Source organism: Chionomys nivalis, chromosome 7 (genome assembly GCF_950005125.1).
Source record: "Chionomys nivalis chromosome 7, mChiNiv1.1, whole genome shotgun sequence".
Classification (NCBI taxonomy): Eukaryota; Metazoa; Chordata; class Mammalia; order Rodentia; family Cricetidae; genus Chionomys; species Chionomys nivalis.
Window position 1 is genome coordinate 86,948,453 of NC_080092.1, and position 22,879 is coordinate 86,971,331.

Consider the following 22,879-nt stretch of genomic DNA (forward strand, 5'->3'; position numbering starts at 1 on the left):
CAAGCCCCCAGTTAATGTTTCCTTTTATCAGCTGCCTTGGTCATGGTGTCTCTTCACAGTGACAGAAAAGTAACTAAGATACTTGTCAAATCCAGCTGAAGCTGCCCAGCCTCTACAAGGTGAAATCCATTATGAAAAAAAAAATACCTAGACATGAATAGAGGAGGAGATATCTGCTGTGGCCACCTCCCAAAGCACCATAAGCCCTTTACCTTATTTCTCATGGCTCGGAGGAGATCTCTGACAGAGCCACCTTTGTAGGTTCTGAATTTTCGCAGATCTAGAAAAACATTAAGGGATATAATGTAAAATTTAAAAGAAAATTCCTGGGGTCCTGAAGTTGGATTAGAGTGAATCTCAGTCACTGCAAAAGATGCTACCTTAGACCTAAAATAAAGGTGGTGTTCATCTGAAGTTCATCCAGATCAGAAACCTTAGAGCATGACACTATCATTAACCTGTCACTCTAAGGAATAAACATAAATGTGTATCCATGTAGACAAGTCCACAAGGACATGCTCAAATACGTCTCATACCTGCGAAGTGGGATTTGGAACTCCAACAGCTGGAACTGCCTTGTCTATATCAAGTTCTCAGAAATGGAACAGAAATAGCATGGTCACCTGTCTGCAGAGGGACAGTGATGTTTTCCCGCCAGTCCATCTTCACCACCGCTCTCCCGCCTCTCTCCAACTGCCTCACTATCGGGCCATCCAAGGACTCCTTTTCTATCCGGTCACTCACATCCTGTGAGGGAGAACGGGCAATAGGTACTGGGTCAGAGTCAGGAACGCTAGCACTGGAGTTGGTCCACACTAAATTAGAGGCCAGCCACTGGCATGTGGACTGTAAGCAAACGGGCATCCTCTTAGGGTCAGGCCACGGCATCCTCAAAGCGAGGCTGCAGATACCTGCAGCTCACAACGCTGACCCACTGACTTTCCCTGTGAGCAGATACATCTGTCACTCATTGGGACAAACTTGCAGAGATCCCCCCCATAACAAAAGAGAGGTGAAAAAAACTCTGAATGTGAGGGTTAATTTTAGTTATCAACTTGATCATATTTAGAATCAGCTAAAACATATGCCTGGGGGGTATCTGTGAGGAGAGCTCCAGAAAGACCTTCTCCCAGCATGGACAGCACCTCTGACAGGTGGCTAGATATAGAGGTCTGAGGGAAAGCAGTTTGGCCTGCTGGCCTTTGTTTCTTGCTATAATAACACCTATCCCGTTCTGTTGCTGCTGCCATCCTTCACTGACATCGGCACCCCCTTCTTCAGCTTTCCACTGTGGACTAACACCAGGAGCTCTCTAGGAAATCTTTCAGGTCTTCAGCACAGAATATAACTACTGAGCAGCTACTGACTCCTCAGTCTCTCCAGCACTCAGATGGCCACTGCTGGACTACCCATTCTGTAACCATGTGATTCTCACACATCCCCTTAAAGACAGGCACACTGAATTTACTAACACAAATGCCAATCACGTTTGTCTTGGTTGTACTCTATAGGTCATTTGTTTTGCTCTTTGTTCTTTCTACCTTTTCAGAATCTGGAAGGAATTAAGAATTTGATGGAAGGCTGGGCAGTGGTAATGCATGCCTTTAATACCAGCACTTGGAGGCAGAGGCAAGTGAATCTTAGTGAATTCGAGGCCAGCCTGACCTACAGAGTAGGTTCCAGGATAGTCATAACTGTTATACAGAGAAACCCTGTCTTGGGAATAAAAAAAAAAAAATGATAGATAAACAGACACAGGTACCTGAAAGAACTGGAGCTGCTTTTCCAGGCTCCAGAAGAATGGGTGTTTTAGCACATGCTTTGCAGAGGGTCGCTGCTGGGGATCCATTGCAATCATTTTCTCTATCAATTCACGAGCAATGACATCCTCTAAAGAAGAAGAAAACAAACAACCCATTATTTCCAACCTATAGCTAAATGAAGTATCAGAAACCTTGAAAATCTGCATGTCCCCCACATTTTATGTATCTGTACATATGTGTATATATGTGTACATGTTTGCATGTGTGTGCATGCTGGAGGTCAGAGGTTTATGTCAAATCTCTTCCTCAGTTGCTCTCCACCTAATGTTTTCTAAGAGTCTCTCACTGAACTTGGGGCTTACCAATTCAGCTAAACTGGCTGCCCAAGAATCCTCCTGTTTCTGCCTCTCCAGTACTGGGGTTACAGATGCATGACATGCATGAGGATCCAAATGCAAGTTAAGTCCTCATGTTTTTGTGGTAAGCATCTTACCAACTACCCTTGTATGCCTCTTGATACAAGATTCTGCTACAGGAATGAATTCTAATAAAATAATGAAATCACACCAAATAAGAGATTTTTCACTATGTGGTTTGTAAAAAGTAGTGACTAAAATTATCCCAAACCAGAGGCTTACATACTAGATGATGAGCCAGGGCTGAATACAGATGGATTTAGAATGACATTCAAGGTAAGGCGTGATGGGCTTGTAATCCCAGTACTCAGGAAGCTGAGGCAGGAAGATGATGATTTTGAGACGAGTATGAGTTATGTAAGAAGACTGAAGCTAGCCTGGGCTATACAAAGAGACCCGGACTCATTAAACAAACAAACAATGATCCAAAAAGATGAATTTGAAAAATGAGCTGGTTGCAAGTGAATGATTTAACCCCATCCCATTCCCTCCAGGAGCCTATCAGCTCAGGCTCACCTGAACTCCCTGTGTATCCTAGGCTGGTCTCAAGTTTAGTGTTGTCCTAACTCAGTGTCCTAAGTGCTAGGACTATAAGTATGTTCCATAACCTCTAGCCTTAAACCCCCCATTTTTTACATTTATTTTTTTGTGTAGAGAGGAAGGGCATGTATGTGTGACACAGCACACGTACAGAGGTCAGAGGACAACTTGTAAGAAGTTGGTTCTCTCCTTTTACTATGGAGGTGGGTTCTCAGGGTCTTTCCCTGCTGAGCCATCTTGCCAACCCATTAGCACCATCTTTAGGTTGCTGTTTTGAGACAGGGTCTTACTATGTAGCCTTGGCTGTCCTGGAACTCACTCTGTAGAGCAGGCTGGCCTGAATTTATAGAACTCCTCCTGCCTCTGCCTCCCATGTACTGGGATTAAAGGTGTATGCCACCACTCCTGGACCCATTTTTTTAAAAGTAAGTATACATATCTAGATAATCAATTATAATAATATATACAAAGGCACTGATAGCAGATATCCATCCATGTATAATGAAAATATGGGGTTTTCAAGATCTCCTGAGTAAACTGGAAATGTGGAAGTCATGGGAATAGGTAGAAGGGGAGAGGGGAGAGGACAAAATGTATAGTTCAATAAAAACAATAAGTTAAAAAAAATGGATCTTTATGCTAATGTGTTTTTTTCTACACTGAATAAGGGAAAAAACCTCATAAGTAAAACAAGTATTACTTTTTTGTTTGTTTATTTTTTGAGACAGGATTTCTCTGTTTAACAGTCCTGGCTGTCCTAGAACTTACTTTGTAGACAAGGTTGGCCTCAAACTCACAAAGATCTGCCTACCTATGGCTCCTGAGTACTGGGATTAAAGGCACGTGTCACCATCGCCTGGTGCAAAAAATTACTTTGTTTTAATCTTTTCACATAGCAGTGCTGGGGTGCGATGATCTAATATAATCTAGTAAACTTCCCAGTCAGGAAGAAGCACGTGTTGTGTGTCCAGGTCAGATCAAGAGCAGAACCTGTTTATCCCTACAGGACATGGACTGTGTCTTGCAACTGTGGCCCTCACACATCGGAGTACGCTTTACAGAGCACAGATCCTCCCACATGCCAGTAAGGCTCTCTGTCACGAGTTAAGAAAGAGTAGCCTCCAGAGGGTGCCTTCCCCAGGTCAGCGTCTCAGTACTCCAAGGATGATCTTAGCCAGCCTCCAGCAACTTTGTATGTTTCAGCATTTCCTAAGGCCCAACAGGCAGTACAGGCAGCGGAAGGTGTAACCACCCAGACCATCTGCTCACCATGCTTGTCTGAGTGGAAGCAGTCAAGGCTACAGGCACCCAGGAGGATGTTGGCCTGCCGCTGTAAGGACTTGCCGAAAGGATGGTTGCCCTCAGAGATGACATAGTAAAAGACACAGCCTGCAGAGAAGATGTCCACTGTGTAGGTCTGAAAGAAAGGCAGAGTGGGAGGCCTCAGACAGCTATCACTTTGCTCACAGCCCTGATTTCATTCCAGCCCCTCCTGAAAGGAATCTGGTAAGCAGATGATGAACATGAACTGCTCAGAACAGCATGGGACACTGCAGTGCTGCCTCAGGGTCCTGACTGATGTCAAGGTCATGGGCTTGGGGCTAACAGCCTAGGATGCCGGCTCTGCCAGGTGCCCCGAGTTAGCATCACCGATCAGAGCACAATCTAATATCACATTCCTCCTCGACCCGAGATCTATTCACCTGAAACATTTCTCTTGAATCTAATCAAGCCTCTAGACTTAACTTCTAGCTTACAGGAAATATAAAGAACAGAGAGAGTTGTGAAGAAGCACAGTCATGATGAAACAAGCAAAGTAGCCTAGAATGGGGCATTCAAGAACTTCTTAAAAATAAGCGTCAATGGACTGGAGAGATGGCTCAGTGGTTAAGAGCACTGGCTGCTCTTCCAGAGGACCCTGGTTCAATTCCCAGCACCCACATGGCAGCTCACAACTGTCTGTAGTTCCAGACACCTTCACACCAATGCACATAAATAAGTTAAGAAAATTCTAAAAATTTTTTTTTTTTTTTAAAAAAAGAATAAGCATCAAAGAACAAAACAGGTAGGGAGGCTGCTGGGAATTTATAGATACAGTCAAATTCAACAGAGTCCTGGAATACAAAACCAGCTGTGAAGGACTTGAGTGCTAGCTGGGGGAGTGAGCATGAACTGTGTAAGGAGACAGGATGGGAAGAGTGACGACTGTACAGCTGTAACAACATGGTGGGAGAAGGCACTGCTCTTAGAAACAAGCGCTGCAACATTTAGGGGCGAGGGCTCCCTATATGCAAATGGCCTAGCCACAGGTAAATACAGGGAGAGAGAGCAAATCCACATTATGTAGTAACAATGACTCTGGATGAAAGCACATAGGTCCTAACATTCTTTCAATTTTCTGCAGGACTACAAATTCTTAAAACAAAACTCTAGGGAAACAAAACAAACTTAAATGAAGACTGGAGGTCTGCTCATCTGAGGCAAGTCTGGACTCTCCAGGTTCCCAAAGAAAAAGGGGTTAGAAAGTGATTGAAGAGCTGGGTAAGAGACAGCTGCTCACATCTGTCTTCTCATGCATCTATCAGGACCTGGAACAACAGGGAAGCTCACAGAAAAGTCCTTTGTTAGAGGGGTGTCATTCTGTAGCCATGTGTGCCTGGGCCATCACAGCTTGAGAACTAATAAACTAACACTGTGATTTTCTTAAAAATATTCCCATTTACTTACAGGGTTCTCCTTGCAGTCTTCACTCAACATCTCTGGGGCAATCCAGCCTTCAGTGCCAGGTACCCCTGAACGGCGGCTGAAACTGTGCCTGCCCACTGCCAGCTTCTTGCAGAGGCCAAAGTCAGAGATCATGGCCTTGATCCTACCATGTGCATTGGGCATGGAGAGGAGAATGTTGTGGGGTTTCAGGTCTCTGTGAACTAGAAGAGAACTTGAGATTCATTCAGAGCTTACCACGAGTAACCCCAGCTTCCTACAGGGGGTTGTGGGTCCTTGTCAGACTTCTAAGTATCTGCTGCAATCTTCAAAACGTTCGGTTTTCAGTTACCTAAGGTTCTCCCTCAAATTCCTACACAACCTGTCAAGAGACTTACACACTCCTTTCTCCTATGACGGCCAGCTAGCTGCCCCCACCTGGGACTTTAGTCTGGCAAAGAGAATTCTCTTACCGATGTTGAGAGAGTGCAGGTGTGCCAGGCCTGAGGCGGTCTGCTGAAGCAAGGTGATGGGCTCTAGGCCAAGGTGGGCAAAGTCCTTCTGCTCCACATACTGCAAGAGGCACAATGGCAAGGTCACAGCACAGCACCTTCAGGACTTCTAGGTCTGTATCATTTCTTTTGATTTTATTTTACTGACAACATTCTCAATTCAACTCATATTGTTCAACAGACCCCCTAAAGTCATAGGCTGACTTAAACTCATAAACAAAGCTCCAGTTTATTAATTTACAATGAAGATAATAAGGTAGGTTCATTTCCTGGCATAGGCAAGCCTACAGGAGAACCCAAATGATACTGGAATGTTCTGGGTGAGACTGAATATGGAGCAAAAGGATTTTGTGGGATGCTCTGACAGCTTGAAGTTATCAACCAGCAACCTCTAAGCCTGTACCAGCAAATGACCAGAGATGGGAAGAACTTACTAGGTTCCCTAGAAGAGAGGGAGCAAGAAACTTGCCAGCTGCAACCGAAATGGCCCGGAATGCTGAGTGGGCTACTTCACAAAGACTGTGGTGATAAAAATTGCTCTGTATTTGTGTTGGTGGTTAGTGGACATAGATATACACCAACTATGCATTTAAGATGAGCAGAAGTTGCTGTACAGTAACTTCAATAAAGTTAATAAAGCAAAGTTTAAAAGTAGTAAGTAGATACTTCCTGAACACATCCCAGTTGGTGGGAGAAAGGCTGCCGTGGCTGTAGCAAAGCTGTCATTGACCCCAGGCACCAGAAGGCCACCCAGACCCACCTCTTGCAGGGTGGCTGCACACAATTCAATGGCAATGTACTGGAACTGCCGGTCCTTCTCTGTGCAAAAGTAGCGGATCACATTCGGATGCTCATCTGATTCTCGAAGCAGCTGGACCTCACGGTCTGCAAAACTAAAACACTCAGGGAGGATCCTCTTCACAGCCACATCGCGGTTGTCAAACATGCCTCTGTAGGACAACAAGTAACTGAGTTTGGTTAGTGCATGTTGGGCTGTAGATATGAGATCAGCCCTGTAAGTCACCAATGCTTCTTCTTCTAGTATCAGGCACCCCACCGTCAAGACCCAGAGGCCCTGCCAACCACTAGCAACCTACAGTGACTATGTACATCTCTTTCACCATCCTGAATAGCTTTAAGTCAACTTGACACAAACTAGAGTCATTAGGGATTCTCAACTGAGAAAATGACTCCATAAGATCTGCCTATAAGCAATTCTGAAGTACATTTTCGGAATTGGAGACTGATGTGGGAAGGCCAAGCCCACTGTCAATGGTATCACCCCTGGGCAGGTGGTCCTGGGGTACATAAGAGGCAGGCTAAGCAAGTCGTGAGGAGCAAGCCAGTAAGCAGCACTCCTCCATGGCTTCTACTTCAAATCCTGCCTTGAGTTCCTATCCTGACGTTCTTCAATGAACTGTGATGTGGAAGTGGATGTAAAACAAGCCCTTCCTCCCAAGGTGCTTTTGGTCACGGTGTTTACCACAGCAACAGAAACTCTAAGACTATGTAGGAGCTCACTGAAGACAAGGCTCACTTGCCTTGGTCACCACTTTGACCCTGCTATGTCCCAGGAGCCTGGCACTTAAAACTTCAATCCTACAAGCACTCACAAAGTTGGGGGACGAGATGATACCACTTACTTGTATACAATTGTGCCCTCAGCTCCATGGCCCAGGACATCCTTGGGGCAGAATGAAATTTTCCCAACAACCACCATTCTAGTTTCCTCATCTGGAACAAAACAGGAAAAAGAAGCGGTCATTTTAAACAGACATCAACTAAAGAACTTTGAAGCTTCCTGATTTCTGAGTAAGACTTGGGATATAAGAGGGCCTAAATACCCAGATTCCTGGTGGGCAAGAGCTACTTAGACCCACTGTTCAATTATGCCCAGGGTCACTGCCTCCTCCCCAGCATTTTGCCCCCTATTCCTACATTCTGTTTCTGCCCTTATATTAACTCAGGAGTCTTAAGCTTTCCCCCCAAAAAGATTCTCTGTAGAGTCTCAGATTTAGTTAATGGTGAGCAAAAATGATAAAAGGTCTACCTCAAAGATCCATATCTAAAATGTCTCAGTATGGTGAAACAGGTAAAAGAAAGAGACTGCTTAGAACTAGGGGCTCTGAGGCCCCTTCACAATCTCTGTGGCAATCCTCCCAGAATATGGGCCCTAACCATTGACTAAGCCCATTCCCCAAGAAGAAAGTAGGTCACTGCTTCATTTCTGAACTTGGCCAGTGGCTGGTCTCAGGAATTCACTTAGGCCAGATGGGAAACTTCCCTCTGGTTAGCAGCAGTTCATAGCCCTGTAGAGGAAAGATGGAGGAAGAAAGCCCTCAAACAGAAGACACCATGAACGGGACAGAAGCCCTATCACAGAGATTTATAGGTGGGAGGAAGCCAGGGAAGAACATGGAGAACCCTCAGAAATGACCTGGTGTTCTATGTTCCAAGTGATGTTCAAAGATACTATGGAGACTGTCTTTACCCTCTTCATCCTGCTCCAGGGAGGGGTTGGTGCTGGAGTGGAGTGAGTGGTTGGAGGCTCTTGGGGATGGGCTGGAGCTGTTGGTGCCTGAGCTCTCTGAGAAGAGGCCAGATGAGTCCAGGAACTCGGGGTCCTGAGTAAGGTCTCCATGTGGGTGGAAGGGCAGCTGTTTCTGCTGCAGGAGCTGAATTTTCTCCAGCTCCTTCTGGAACTGCTGGTGCTGGAGTCGGCGCTGCTGATGCATGCTCTGTGAAGAGAAACCCACAGCCAGGCTAGTGTAGCTGGGAAACAAGACACAGGAGAGGTATTCCCTGTGGCCAAGGAGGCAGGCAGACTTTACTTGAACCCTAAGGCACAAGGCAAGATGATGTGGGATTCCCCTCTCTATGCTGTGAATATGTTTTATTACCAATAAAAAAGAAGCTGCTTTGGCCTATGGCAGGGCAGAATATAGCAAGGCAGGACGTTCAAGCAGAGATAGAGGAGGAAAGAAGGTGGAATCAGGCAGGCGCTATGTAACTGCCAAAGGAGAAACATGCCAGAACCTTATTGGTAAGCCACAACTTCATGGCAATACATAGATTGATAAAAATGGGTTAATTTAAGATGTAAGAGCTAGCTACCAATATGCCTGAACTACTGGCCAAACAGTATTGTAATTAATATAGTTTTTGTGTGATTATTTGGGTTTGGGTGGCCGGAAAATAAAATAACAGTCTCCGCTTACAGTCAGAGAGAAGCCATAGTAAGACAGAATTGCTTCAGTAATTTTACTCTTCTGTAGTGCCCACAGTCTACCTCTGGAGGGTGATAGTGAGATTAAGTGGCCACTAGGAGGAGCACCTGAAGGGATCCTGCACTAGAAAGAGGACTAGCGGAAAAATTTCTACTTAATCTTAGAATTAGTGACTTTTAAGAAAACCTGGAGCTACAGTAGAAGTGAAGCCAAATGGGAAGAATGGTTACAGGTGCACGGAGTATGGTGGGCAGGGGGCAAGTCCTGGTCCACAATCCTGTGCCTGAACAGAGGTTAGAGCAGGACGGCCTCAAGTCTAGAAGGCAGGCTGGAAGTTGGGTCCAGAATGAGGTAGTGTGGGGCTGAATGATGGCCTGGCTAAGGCCCTACTCCAAGGACTTGGTTTCATCATGCAGCCACACAGAACCCTCTTCTCCAATACTCTGGAAGCTTTGCTTCATCATGAGAAGCATCAGTGGCCGGCAATTATTCTTGCTTGTGCATGGGAAGTGGACTAGAGGGGAATTTTCTAGCTCTTTTTGAACCCAGGGTCCAAGTTCTGGGTGTGCTGCCTCCTAGCTTAGTACCCCAGGAAGGCACATAGGTTCCCTGAGCTTAGTTTCTTCTGTGAGCAGAGAATAAATAATAATGACCTCATAGGACTGTATGAGGTTTTAAAAAAAATAGGTAACTGTACTTTGCCACAGGAAACAAAGCTCACAAAGTCTGTCTTCCCTACTCGATACAGATGTGAGCGGCCTGTGCACTGGTGTTTTCAGGAGACAGTACTGTAGGCTTGAACAACTTGCTGCAGGGACTATGGTCTTAACTACTCAAATACACCCTCATTTTTGCTGACTTATCTGGAGCTAGGGAGGAAAGGAATCAACACACCACCCTTTACACTTTAGCTGATCTCATAGTGTAATCTGCTATCCTTCCTTTTAAAAAACAAGGTACAATTAACTGTTTAAAATGATCTTAGGCAGGATTACACATTAGCTTTTATAGACCTTTCTTGAAAAACACTAAGATTTAGTTATAAAACTGTCCTTTTATGAGAAGCTAGTATGGCTAATGTTTTTGAAGATAAGCAAATATTTCTCTTTTTCCCCTTTCCTTTTTTTTTTTTTTAAAGCAGGGTTTCACTATATAGCCTTGGTTAGTTTTAAACTTGCTATGTAGTTCCTCAAACTTCCAAGTGCTATAATTAAAGGAGTGCAACATGATTCTTAGCTCAAATATTGACTTTTAGTTACGAAACATGTTGACTGCTTTTGTGTGGCCCCCACTGACACCTAGTGACTAACAGAGAGGTACCAGAACACAGAGGCATCGAGAAGGGTCAAGCCTTACCAGGGGGTAAGTGATGATGAAGGCCACCCATCCAATCAGCAGAAAGGTGCTCAGGATAATAGTAGCCATGTCCTTGAGCATGGAGTCCACAGGGGCCTCAGGCTTGGCAGGTGCATGGGCCAGCTTCTCTTCCACATCCTGTGAGACACGGTAGTTGGTGTATTTTCTGAAGTCTGGTCAACCAGGTTGATAACCTTGCATGGAAGAGATTTGCTAAATGTCTAGCTTTATAGATGAAGTCAGCACTCAAGAGAAGCCATGTCTACTTAAAATGTAGGACTATACTCAATGTTCTTTTCTAGTTTATCAAAAGTCTGATGGCCCAGATAACTGTTGCTTCTTTCTAAGCAGTTGCTCTGAGAAACCATACAAGTCTGCAGTGATGCTGTCATTGTTCACACAGAGATTTCATAAAAATATATTCAGAAATACATTTAGACCTTGACATTCTTTTAAAATTTTCAATGACAAATATCTTATTCCTTTGATAGTAGATTTGCTATTTAAGGAAAACTGTAAAATCACTTAAATCAACTATAAAAAAAATCCTAGTGAAAAGTTGGCCATCAATTTGATACTTTTTCACATTGAAAAATGAAGCTAACTGGGGCATCCAGAAAATCTTGGGTTTAATCCCAACACTACAAACAAACCACAAAAATAAAGCAAGACTATACAAGTATGAAGATCTAACCTCAAATCCAAGAACACACACCAGAAGTCAAACACAGTGGTATGTGCACCCGCAACCCCATCAGTGGGTGAAGTGGAGACAGGAAGATCACCAGGGCCTGTTGGCCACTGTTTAGCTCCAGATTCAGTAAGAGACTGCCTCAAGGGAACACGGTGCTGAGTGACAGAGCAGGGCACCCAATGTCTTCTGATCTCCTTATACATAACGTATAACCCTATACTGAAACACACACACACACACAGGCATGCAGCTAGTATAGCTAACAAAGCAATAAAGCCACTTCCTTAGGTTGCTTTTAAATTTTAAGGAACTCCCAAAAAACTAAAATAATTTATTCAAGAATCTATTATTTTTCCAAAGTTAGGGAAGAGAATCAGATGCCTTTATTAAAGAAATGCTAGCTGGGCAGTGGTGGCACATGCCTTTAATCCCAACACTTGGAAGGCAGGAGGATCTCTGTGAGTTCAAGGCCAACCTGGTCTTCAGAGCTAGTTCCAGGATAGCCAGGGCTACACAAAGAAACTGTCTCAAAACAACAACAACAACAACAAACAAACAAACAAATAAATAAATGACAAAAAAAAGGAAATGCTTGTTGAGAAGTTCTAACTCAAATCAGATAAGCATGTAGCTTGTAGCTTCCCTCCAAGTTCCTCAGAATTGTAGAGATTTCCTGGAACAGTTTAGAAAAACCATTGATTTGTATTCAAAAACTAGTGTTCCTGTTTGCCCAACAAAGCTAACACACAGCTTCCTAGTCTTGCACACTGGTTCTCCACACGCTTATGTCACTCTGCTCTCTCCTGCAAGACATCAGCCTTTGATGCCCATCTCTTCCCTTCCAGTTGCTACCTGAGTCCATTCAGATACATACATCTTTTGTTCATGCCTCCCTTATGGTGTATCCCACAGTCCATGGCTTGTTTAGTATGTAGCAAGTGACTGAGAAATGTGTGCTGAGCATGTGACAGAGGACATTTATTTAGATAGTAACTGCTCAAGAGTGTTTAAAAAGACAGTTGTGGGACTGGAGAGATGGTCAGTGGTTAAATTCATGTACTGCTGCTGCAGAGGATCTGGGTTTGGTTCCCAGCTCCCACATCAGGCAGCTCACAACCACCTGTAACTCCAGGAGTACTATATAATGAGACCTTGTCTTGAAAAACACAAATAAATAACAAATTAAGTCTCTCAAATGATTTGTTAAGACTACAGACGGCCCATGTTAATAGCTCTTGTTCTTCAAAGCCTCCCCTAATCTGAGCCATTTCTCTATCACCCCTCTCCACTTAGTGGAGCTGTAAGAGGTCCAGGAATGAATAGCTAGCTCACCAACGCCCTCACAAACTTCCAAATCCCCTTTGCTGGCCATACAGGCCAAGAAAAAAGTCTTCCCAAGCCTCTAATATCTGAGCAGGAACAGCCAATAGAGAGTACCAGCAGAGGGATGGAGGAGAATTAACAGAGTTGAGTGCTTAGGGACTTTCAACTGAAGCTCCCAGCTTCTGCTCAGAGCCCTTTTCCACCCTGCCCTCTCAGGCTGCAGGACAAGGTATGCTGTGAGAACATCTGTGTGCACAGTTCTACTATAGCTCCTTCATGCTGGGATTTTTCCAACTGGGATGGACCAGTTGAGGCCCTAAGCTACCCCCTTCCACCTGAGAGGAAAGCTAAAGTCATCAGTCCACTTCCTCACTCACTTCCTCAAAGCTCCTTTTTTCCGAATCAGCAGGAATCACATTTTCCCGATGTTTGGGCAGGTTGTTGGGGAATCTCTCCAGCATCTTGGTAGATGCAGACAGAGGAGTTTCATGGTGTCCTACAAGAGGAAAGAAATCTTTAATGAGAACAGTTCCCAGGCAGTGGTAGTTCTCAACACAAGATTTCTATAACTGTCTCTATGTGCTGAGGTGGCATTTCCTACAATGCAATCCCATATCTACACAGTGATAGAGAATTAGCACAGAAACAGAAATTGTACAGGGTGTGGTAGCACACACCTTTAATCCTAGCACTTGGAAGGCAAAGGTGGTGGATCTCTGTGCGTTTAAGACCAGCTTGGATCACACAGTGAATTTCAGGCTAGCCCGAACTTCACAATGAAACCCAAACAAACAAAAACCAAAACCATCACCCCCCAGTTCGGTCAGTAAAGTTGCTTATGAAAGCATGAGGACCCAAGTTTGATCTCCAGAACTCATGGAAGTACAGTTGGTGACATGCTTGTAATCCAATGGAGAGATGGAGACAGATTGATTAGCCTAGCCTAGTCAGTGAATGTCAGGCCACTGGGAGACTCTGTCTCAAAGTTTTATCAGTTGATGGCAGAATATGGAAAACAGTCTTCAGCTTTTTTGTTTGTCTGTTTCATATTTTCGAGACTAGGTTTCTCTGTAGCCCTGGCTGTCCTGGAACTCACTCTGTAGACCAAGCTGGTCTCAAACAGAGGTTGGCCTGCCTCTGCCTCCCAAGTGTTGGGATTAAAGATATGCATCACCACATCTTCCTCAGTTGCTTCTATACCTTGCTATTATTTATTTATTTTTTAAAGACAGGGTATCTCACTGAAACTGGAGCTTTATGTTTCAACTAGATTGGCTGGCCAGTGAATCCCAGGATTCACCTGTCCCTATATTTTATGTGTGTTTTTATATATACCTGGACTTTTATATGAGTTCCTATTCTCACATTCACATGGTAAGCACTTTACCCACTGACTCATTTCCTCAGCCCCCACTCTGTGATCTCTCCAACACAGTCTGAAACCTATTAGAGACTGTCTGCCATGTGTACAAGGTAAAACTTGACAGGAACTAGACAGAGCTTGCATTTCTTGATCTGGGAAGTCCCTTTTTAATCTCTTATCTGACCTCAATCTTTTCAGGTCTCTCTAGCTACAGTATGACATGTTTTTTTAAGGGAAACCTACTTTGGCTCTAAACCATCACAAAGTTTCTCTTGAATACTGTCACACGCTGAGGCACACTCTGCTCTACAGAAGGTCTCCCCACATGTGACTGACTGCCTGTGTCACAACTCTGAGTCAGAGTTAGTGGTAGACACAGGAATTTGAATGTGCGTAATCACAGGTCACCAAGGTCAACCAACAAGAGATCACTGACCAAGAGAAATGAGGTCCTTCCATAGGCCATCCTGTATTTCAATAACCTATCTACCCATCCCCTGTTGGTAGGCCCAATCCTACTGTTCAGAGCCCTGTGTATCTGCAAAGCCCCCTACTAATAGACAGCTAGAAAAGTCACTGAAACCCTTATAACAGCCTCCTTCTGAAGAAGGGTGTTTAGTAATATTCTGGTGTGCACTCAGAACCAACCATTTTGCAAACTTATCACAAGGTTCTTAAACATTTTTATAAAAATAGTATGCAGTCTTTGTGAACTATCTGTCTTTGAGCAAATAGGTTCAGACTCTGAAGCAAAAGGCACAGGACCAGCTTCTGTCTGGAACTCCTGCACTGGTCTCCAGTGGCAGTTCATGTCTTTTTCACAAAGCACTAGGTGATGCTGAACTGAACACCAGGTCATAGTCACTGTTGTGGTGGGAAACAAAGCAACAACAGACCACACCTTTCGGTTTAATGAGGTCCATTTTATCTTCAAGATGAATGTGCAGGTGGGCTATCTTAGAACCAAAGGCCATATCTTGACATTAACAGGTACAACTCGCAGCCCTGGTCTATGAGAAGATTGATACATATCCCTGTTGTCTTATTTTAAGCTGATCAGCTATAGAGTTTCTCAAAGGGGCCCTCAGAATTGTGAGATCTTTACTTAGCAAACTCTTGAAACTTTATCAGGCTTCCCAGTCAGCCTACTCTGATAATGTAAAGGGTTTCAAAGGGATCTCACTTTGTAACTCTGCCACGGAGAATTCTCTTGCAGTGTTTAGTGCTTTCATACACATTTCCTTTGTGTCACTTCTTAACCACTGCCAGGCGGTTTATGGAACCTTAATTGGTACATAAAACTCAGTAGCCTTGTAATTTTAATGACCTCAGTTCAATTAGCTTCCCCCTCCCTTCAACATGGGTCCATTCATGCATGCTTTCCCAAACTACTTTTGTAAAGAAAGGAAAGAATTCTTGTGCCATTTTCTTTTCCCTATTTGGTTACTAAAATAAATAAATTAACTAATTAATAATAACAATATAAAATCTGCTATAAAGAATCAAAAGGAAAAAGAACAGGTCTTCCAAAAGACCTGCAAGCACAACCAGCTTTTTCTCTGCAGCTCCTGACTCCTCATATTCTGGCCCTGACATCTTCGATCTTCTAATTTATCCTGTCCAGCCTCTTAACCACATTCATTCATATTCCATATGATCAATATTGGCCTTTTTACTTATAGAGTGGAAATAATAAGAGCAAATACCTCACATGGTCACTGTGAGGAACAGGCAGCAGACATTCTGGGCCTGAAAATTACACCAAGTATTTGAATCTTGGAACATTAGAGAAACTGCTTTTGAGACATAATAAGGTAACCTGGAACTCTAATTCCTTGGAAGTAAAAATATTCCCAGATCTAAGCCATCTTGAAATGGACAGGGTGTACATAGCATTTAGAATGAAGGGTAGCAGTAAGTCAGCAGGGTTGACTTTTGCCCACAAGGAGGCAGCATGTTACTTAGCAAAGAGCAACTCTTACCTATAAGAAGCCAGTAATTCCTCAAGTAGTTCAGCTTGCTCTTCCCTTTGATTCCAGGGTCAAACTTGAGGTCTGTGCTGGGGGTGATCACACACTCTCCTTTGTCTCCAATGGTGACACCATCTGTCTGGGGACCTTCCAGCAAAGGAAGAGTGCTGCCTCGAGGCTGAGGAGATGGGATGTGATGAGTTGGAGGGCTTGCAGGAAAGTTTCATTAGGTGCTACAGCACATCCCCTCAGCCACTGTTCCCCTAAAGGGACTGTTGTGGCTCTGGCTCAATAAGCAAAGCATGACTCAAAGGTCCTGGGACAAGGGAAGTTCCTCCCTTAGGTTACAACAGTGCTCCATTGACACCTTTTCAGGTTTTTTTTTTTAATATTTATTTTATTTATTATGTATACAATATTCTGTCTGTGTGTATACCTGCAGGCCAGAAGAGGGTACCAGACTCCATTACAGATGGTTGTGAGCCACCATGTGGTTGCTGGGAATTGAACTCAGGACCTTTGGAAGAGCAGGCAATGCTCTTAACCTCTGAGCCATCTCTCCAATCCAACCTTTTCAGATTTTTGTTTGAGATAGCACTCAAGCAGGCCAAGCTGGACTAGAACTTTAGATCCTCCTTTCTCCATCTCACAAGAGTTGGGATTACAGGCATGTACTCTAATGTTTGGCCCTTTTCAGATTCTTTATTTTTGGGGGAGGGGAGTTTGAGATAGGATTTTACTGTAGTTTTGAAGCCTGTCCTGGAACTCACTCTGTAGACCATGCTGGCCTCAAACTGACAGAGATCTGCCTACATCTGCCTCCCGAGTGTTGGATTAAAGGCATGCACCACCACTTCCTGGCTGTTTTCAGATTCTTATGCTTGAGCACTAAGAACAAGGAAGAATATGTATACAGAATTCCAAGAAGTTATTAATAGAAATTACATAAAACTATATGAGAATCTATATGGAAGAAAATGGGGGATATGTACCAGTCACAAATGATGTAACTGACAATGTGGAATAAACCAGCCACTGATGAGCTTATAGAGGCACGAGTGACCCCAGTAGCCAACCAACTTCTGGGCAGACAATGTGCAAACAACCAGCCCAGACACTTGTCCAGATCAGGACAAGCGGCCAGGAGTGTAATGTCCCAGACACACAGTGATGCTCAAAGTAGGCTGGTAGCCTGAAGAGGCATGGAGAGGACACAAAGGATGGAAGAAGGAACTGAATAGGGAAAAGGAAGTGAGAAACCAGCAACACGTTCAGAAGAAAGAACAGGGAGTTTAGGGATTGTGGAGAAGATGTGTTTGTCTGGACCATGTAACTCCCTAGAACCAACAGAGAGGTAGAAAGATATGGTAGGACTAGCTTGAATAAAGTCTAAGGAGTTTAGATCTGAACACAAAAGCCACGGGGGGTATAACAGCATTTCCTGGCTTTAGGAATCTGTTTCTGTCAACTATTTTGCTTTCAAAGTAGAATGTGGATATACAGTTGTTCATGAGTCTCGGCTCTGTGTTTCCTCTTCTCTCTCTCTCTCTGGTTTGTGTTTTGAGACAGTGTTTCTTTGTGTAGCTCTGGTTGCCTTGGAACTCGATCTGTAGACCAGGCTGGCCTCAAACTCAGATCTGCCTGCCTCCTGAGTGCTGGCACTAAAGGCATGCGCCCCTACCACCCAGCTCATTTCTTCTTCTTAACCAGGTGTTCACAGAAAACTCAAGCCACTTTTTGCTCAAAGGAATAAAAGCACCTGAGAGACAGTATCTTTGGGTCCCACAGTTGACTCACCACTACAGCAACCCCCTCGTGCACCATTGAGGGAGAGGCATAGAGGCTGGTGGAGTACTTCCCGACATACAGGGTAGGCCTGGGAAAAAAAGAGAAACATACATTTTGAAATCATTTCACATCCAAACCCCACAAAATGTGGCTTCTAAGCGATCAGAATTATAGACTCAAGTATTATCCCACCTCCCACACAGCCCATGTGACTCCCACAGAAACTAGCAAGGTGGCAGGGGTACTGCAGGGTGACAGGACAGCAGAACTTCAAGTCACCTTACAATGGCAAGTCTCACTTTCCTTAGCTGCAAAACGCCAGGACTGGACTACACTGAGCCCAGCACAGCCTGAAGAAAGGGCAGTATCATGACCAGCAGAAGACTGAAGACTCAGCACCCACTGCCAGATTCTCAGGTGACCCTGAGCCAGCAGAACCACCACCTTCAGCATCATCATGCTGCCGAGGGCTTCCTGAGGATACCCAGGGTGAATAGAGGGACAGGCAACTGCTCCATTCCAGATGCTGAGAGCAAAAGGAATGCAGAGATGCATAAAGCAGGAGGGTGGTGCACACCTGTAATCCTAGTATATATAGTATGTTTGGGGCCAGCTTAGGCTCATGAGACCCTGTCTCAAAGAAAACAAACAAAACAAAAAGAAAAAAGAATGAAAACTCCAATCCAAATTGAGGGATATTTCCTGGTAATCTGCTCAGGTAGCCTACCTCAGACATCACACGGGACTGCCTAGTAGCAGCATGAAAACAGTGGGAGCCGTACCTAAGATCCTTATGATTGCTACCGTCAGGAGCCTTGGTGGATCTGTCATCTAAGAAATTATCCAAACTTCTTTTAACAAATACCTTCCACCTAAATGGTGCTTCACTATAAACAACACTTTCACATACATGATCCTATTTTAACTTCCCTACAAATCTATAAAGTATGAAGGTGAAGCCTAGTCTGCTAAGTGACTGCTAGGCTTTTCCCACGTGGGGACGAAGAATACAAGCCTGCTGAGTCTCGGTCACATACATCCTAACACTTTTTTCTGATTTTTAAAATAAGTATGATGTACAATAAAAAATTTAAAATATACTACAGTCTCCCACACATATTTTATAGTTAATGTTAAAAAATTCCAGATAGGTATATGCCTGTAATCCCATCATTTTGGAGGCTAAGGTAGAAAGATGGGTAAGTTTGAGGCCAGCCTGGGTTACATAATGGGACTTTCAAAATCCATAAACATAATGCAGACTCAGAGAAAGAGATAAAGAGACAGTAAGAGACAGACAAAGTTTGAAGCATAAAGGAGTACCCCATGATTCGCATTCTGAGGTTCCCAAATGAGTCAGTGTTTTTTGTTTGTTTGTTTTTCAAGACAGATTTTTTTTTTTTTTTTTTGTAGCCCTGAATGCCCTGGAACTCCCTTTGTAGACCTGGTTGGCATCAAACTCAGAGATCCACCTGCCTCTGCCTCCCTGCTGGGATTAAAGGTGTGCACCACTGAGCCAGGATCAAAAGCAAACCAGATCAACTCTTGATGATCTATGTGACCTCAGAGATGTCTGCCCACCCCTTGACCTCCTCCAGTATAGGGTACACTATACTGCAGCAGTCCCAGAAAGTTATGGCTGTCCTTTGCTGCCTGATCTGTCCCAACTCCTCCAACTCACGTCAGCTTGCTCTTGGCCTCTGTCTCCTTGGGGAACGGATACTTCCATTTAGTGATGCGTCCCACTTCCCCAGACATGAAGGTCAAGTAGCGTAGAGTCTCCACAGCGACGTTGATGTGCATCACCTTTCTCAGCCCCTCCCGCTGCCAGACGTAGAAGGCCACCACAGGAGAGGCATAGTTTTGGATCCACAAGACATCCCCAGATTCACTGTCCACAGTTACCACCAGCCCATCGCCATTGGACACAAAGTGGGACATCTCTGTAAAGATCAAACAAAGCATATCAACCACATCCTCAACCGTATCTTCTACTCTCTTAGCAAGTTGCAGTCATTTCATTGAAGAGAAGAGTTCTGGAATATTCCCAGGTCATAAGAGTCCACTGATTTTCCAATGAGCTCTTCAGTATCAAGACACTGAGAGATGCCTGGCTTTTCAAGTAAAACAGGCTTATTTTCCCAGCTCCCTGCTATTTTCTTTTAAACTATTCTATCTAATAAGCAAGGGTAAATGTTGAGGGGAAAGGAGTCGATGTGGGTGCCTACAAAGCTGACATTTTATAGCAATCATTTAAAACCTGTGACTCAAACTGAAATTCAGACCTGCGTGCATTTGACCCCACAAAGAGCCACACAGAGACAAAGTGTGTGAGGTCCTGAGCCAGAAAGAATAGTCAAACTTTCAGATACCAATGTTAAGATAAAAAAACTTAGGTTGCACAGTTATCATCTGAGTTGCAGAATGCTAAAACTAGAGAAGTAATTAAGAGTATGAACCATATTTAAAAATGGTCTTTTTTTTCTTACTGTGGTTACTAGGGATTGAATGCAGGTACTTATGATTGCTAGGCAAGACTGTTTTTTTTTTTGTTTGTTTGTTTGGTTTGGTTTGGTTTTTGGTTTTTTGAGACAAGGTTTCTCTGTATAGCCCTAGCTGTCCTGGAACTAGCTCTGTAGACCAGGCTGGCCTCAAACTCACAGAGATGTGCCTGCCTCTGTCTCTCAAGTGCTGGGATTAAAAGTGTGTACTACTAGTGTCTGGCTTGTTTTGTTCCAAGCTTGTTTTGTTTTTGAGACAATCTCTCTATATATCTTTGGCTTCCCTGGAATTCACTATGCAGACTAGGGTGGCCTTGAACTCAGAGATCTGCCTTCCTCTGCCTCCCTCGTACTGAGACTAAGGGTGTGTACCACCATGCCCAGTCTGGCAAGATTTATAAGATTTATTTATTTTATGAGTACAAGTGAATACCTGCATGAATGTATATATGTGTAACACACACACACACATATAACATGTATGCCTGGTGTCCATGGAAGCTAGAAGATGGCATTTGATCTCTTGGAACTGGAGTTACAGGCAGTTATGAGTCACCATATATTGGGAACTGAATTCAGGTCCTCTGGAAGAGCAACAAGTGCTCCGAGCCATCTCTTCAGTCTCCTAGAGTGGCCTTCTTGATGGGGTTATGGATATCACATGCTAATGTTTAATTCTATCCATGGGCTGGTAGTAAATTCCTTCTGTGATACATAGGGACTCAAAATATGTGCCTTCCCTTTTCTCTAGCTAAAGCTATCACCACTTTAAGCCTATAAAAAAATCCAGAACTTGGTGATGAAGAGTTTCTGAAGATCATTCTATATGTGGAAGGTGCCAGCCCAACTTTGAGAGTGTCCTTTCAGCGGGCACACTTACTGTAGTCCACGTCATCCTCGGGCAGTGAGGCTGCATAGTCAAAATAGGTGGCATTCCAACGGAGCTCTCGGGTCTTGGTGTCATACATGGTGATGGTGTATTCTGGAAAATACAGATCAATCGGTACCATGAAGGAGCTATACAACTTACTAAGATGTTATACAGTTACAACAAGAAAGTTTTCACTAAATTGCACCAAGATTATTCATGTGGAAGGGAAAGACCATGTGGAGGACTCAAGTACCAAACACAAGAGTGAACCTGGCTATGCTCTGAAACCCACAGTTCACAGACTCCTTAGCCGTGCAATGGCTGTTTTAGCCACTAAGTTTCAGGGTTCTTTACTACGGAGTAATACATAGGTGAAATTAGAAATGGGTACCGAGAAGTGGGATGGCACCATAACAGAAACCTAAGACACCTGGCACCAACTTTGGGACCAGGTGATGGGAGGCAGAAGGGTGACAAGAAGTGTTACACAGCTCGAGAACAGTGAGGAAACCACTGCAAGAAGGTAAAAAGGGGTAGCCTAGTCATGAGCTTATAGAGTAGACAAATTATAAGGCTACTGCTTGCAGTAACTTAGAAGACAGAGAAAGTCTCCACCACCCAGAAGGGAAAAGACTCGTATTAAAAAAAAAAAAAAAAAAGGTGGTGGTGGTGCATGCCTTTAATTCCAGCACCCAGGAGGCAGAGGCAGGTGGATCTCTGTGAGTTTGAGGCTAGCCTGGTCTACAGAGCTAGTTTCAGGACAGGTTCCAAAGCTGCAGAGAAGCCCTGTTAAAAAAAAAAAAACAAAGGCTGAAAAGGAAGTTCAGAGCCCCCAGTACTTAGGAAGCAGAGGCAGGTGGATCTCTGTGAGTTCAAGGCCAGGCTGGTCTACAAAATTAGTTCTAGGACAGCCAGGGTTACACAGAGAAACCCTGTCTTGAAAAAACAAACATCAAAAGAAACAAATAAGTAAAATAAAAAGGAAGTTCAGAGTTACCAGCAGAGAGAAAAAAGGTCCCAGGTCAAGGTTAAAATCAAACTCAGGTAAGCCTATAAAACCCTTCTTAGAGACCTAAGAAAGATTTAAGATGATACCTTGGAAACCCCTCTATTAGCTAGTCATAAGAATGCTGGCCAGGGCACTCCCACAATCTCAAGTGGACAGTTTTTATAGGGCCTTTAGCTAAGGGACTAACTACAATTTGACACATGGGAAACCCACCAAGTTTTTAAGAGAGTAATATTAGTATAATAATCAGATAATAGAAGGGGGTGGACTCCAGACTCCCTACTTTCAATAAAAAACAGATTTTTCTTTTCTTTTTCTTTTAAAATTAAAAATATATATGCTTATTCATTTTTCTTCTAGGTGCATGTGTGCTTGACTATACATCTGTACATTATATGTGTGCAGTTCCGAGGAAGACAAAAAAAGACATTTGGTCTGCTAAGATTAATGCTACAGTTGTAAGCCACCATATGGATGCTGGGAATTGAAGCAAGGTCCTCTGGAGGAACATCCAGTGTTCCTAACTGCTGAGCCATCTCTCCAGCCCCTAAACTAGCCATTTCTGATGAAAAAGGAAGCACTTCTTTCAAAGGATAGCATCAAGAGCCACTGAGAACAATATAGTAAGGAACCAATGTCTGGGAGTAAAACTTGGTTCCACAAGGAATGTTTTCTGCACCTCAGGGTAGGAGAACCTGAAAACAAATGCCTGGTTGGATTTCAGAATTACTAAGGACCAGCACCCTTTCTTTTTTTTTCTTTTTTTTTTTTTTTGTTTTTTTTGCTAGTTTTCCCCTCAGAGTTCAGGCTTAAACCCAGAACCCTATACATGCTAGGCAATCT

General features: G+C 43.7%; 1 protein-coding gene across 1 annotated transcript in view; it reads right to left on the reverse strand.

The window, feature by feature from the left end:
* Ern1 (endoplasmic reticulum to nucleus signaling 1) overlaps positions 1 to 22,879 on the reverse strand; it is a 96,703-nt gene that overhangs the window by 5,046 nt on the left and 68,778 nt on the right. Inside the window, 16 exon segments of the mRNA XM_057775570.1 lie at positions 213 to 280; positions 624 to 747; positions 1,763 to 1,890; positions 3,989 to 4,136; positions 5,447 to 5,646; positions 5,896 to 5,995; positions 6,695 to 6,884; positions 7,578 to 7,668; positions 8,426 to 8,672; positions 10,518 to 10,664; positions 10,667 to 10,711; positions 12,912 to 13,030; positions 15,880 to 16,045; positions 17,665 to 17,743; positions 19,337 to 19,598; positions 21,037 to 21,138. Coding sequence (XP_057631553.1) covers positions 213 to 280; positions 624 to 747; positions 1,763 to 1,890; positions 3,989 to 4,136; positions 5,447 to 5,646; positions 5,896 to 5,995; positions 6,695 to 6,884; positions 7,578 to 7,668; positions 8,426 to 8,672; positions 10,518 to 10,664; positions 10,667 to 10,711; positions 12,912 to 13,030; positions 15,880 to 16,045; positions 17,665 to 17,743; positions 19,337 to 19,598; positions 21,037 to 21,138 — 2,216 coding nt within the window.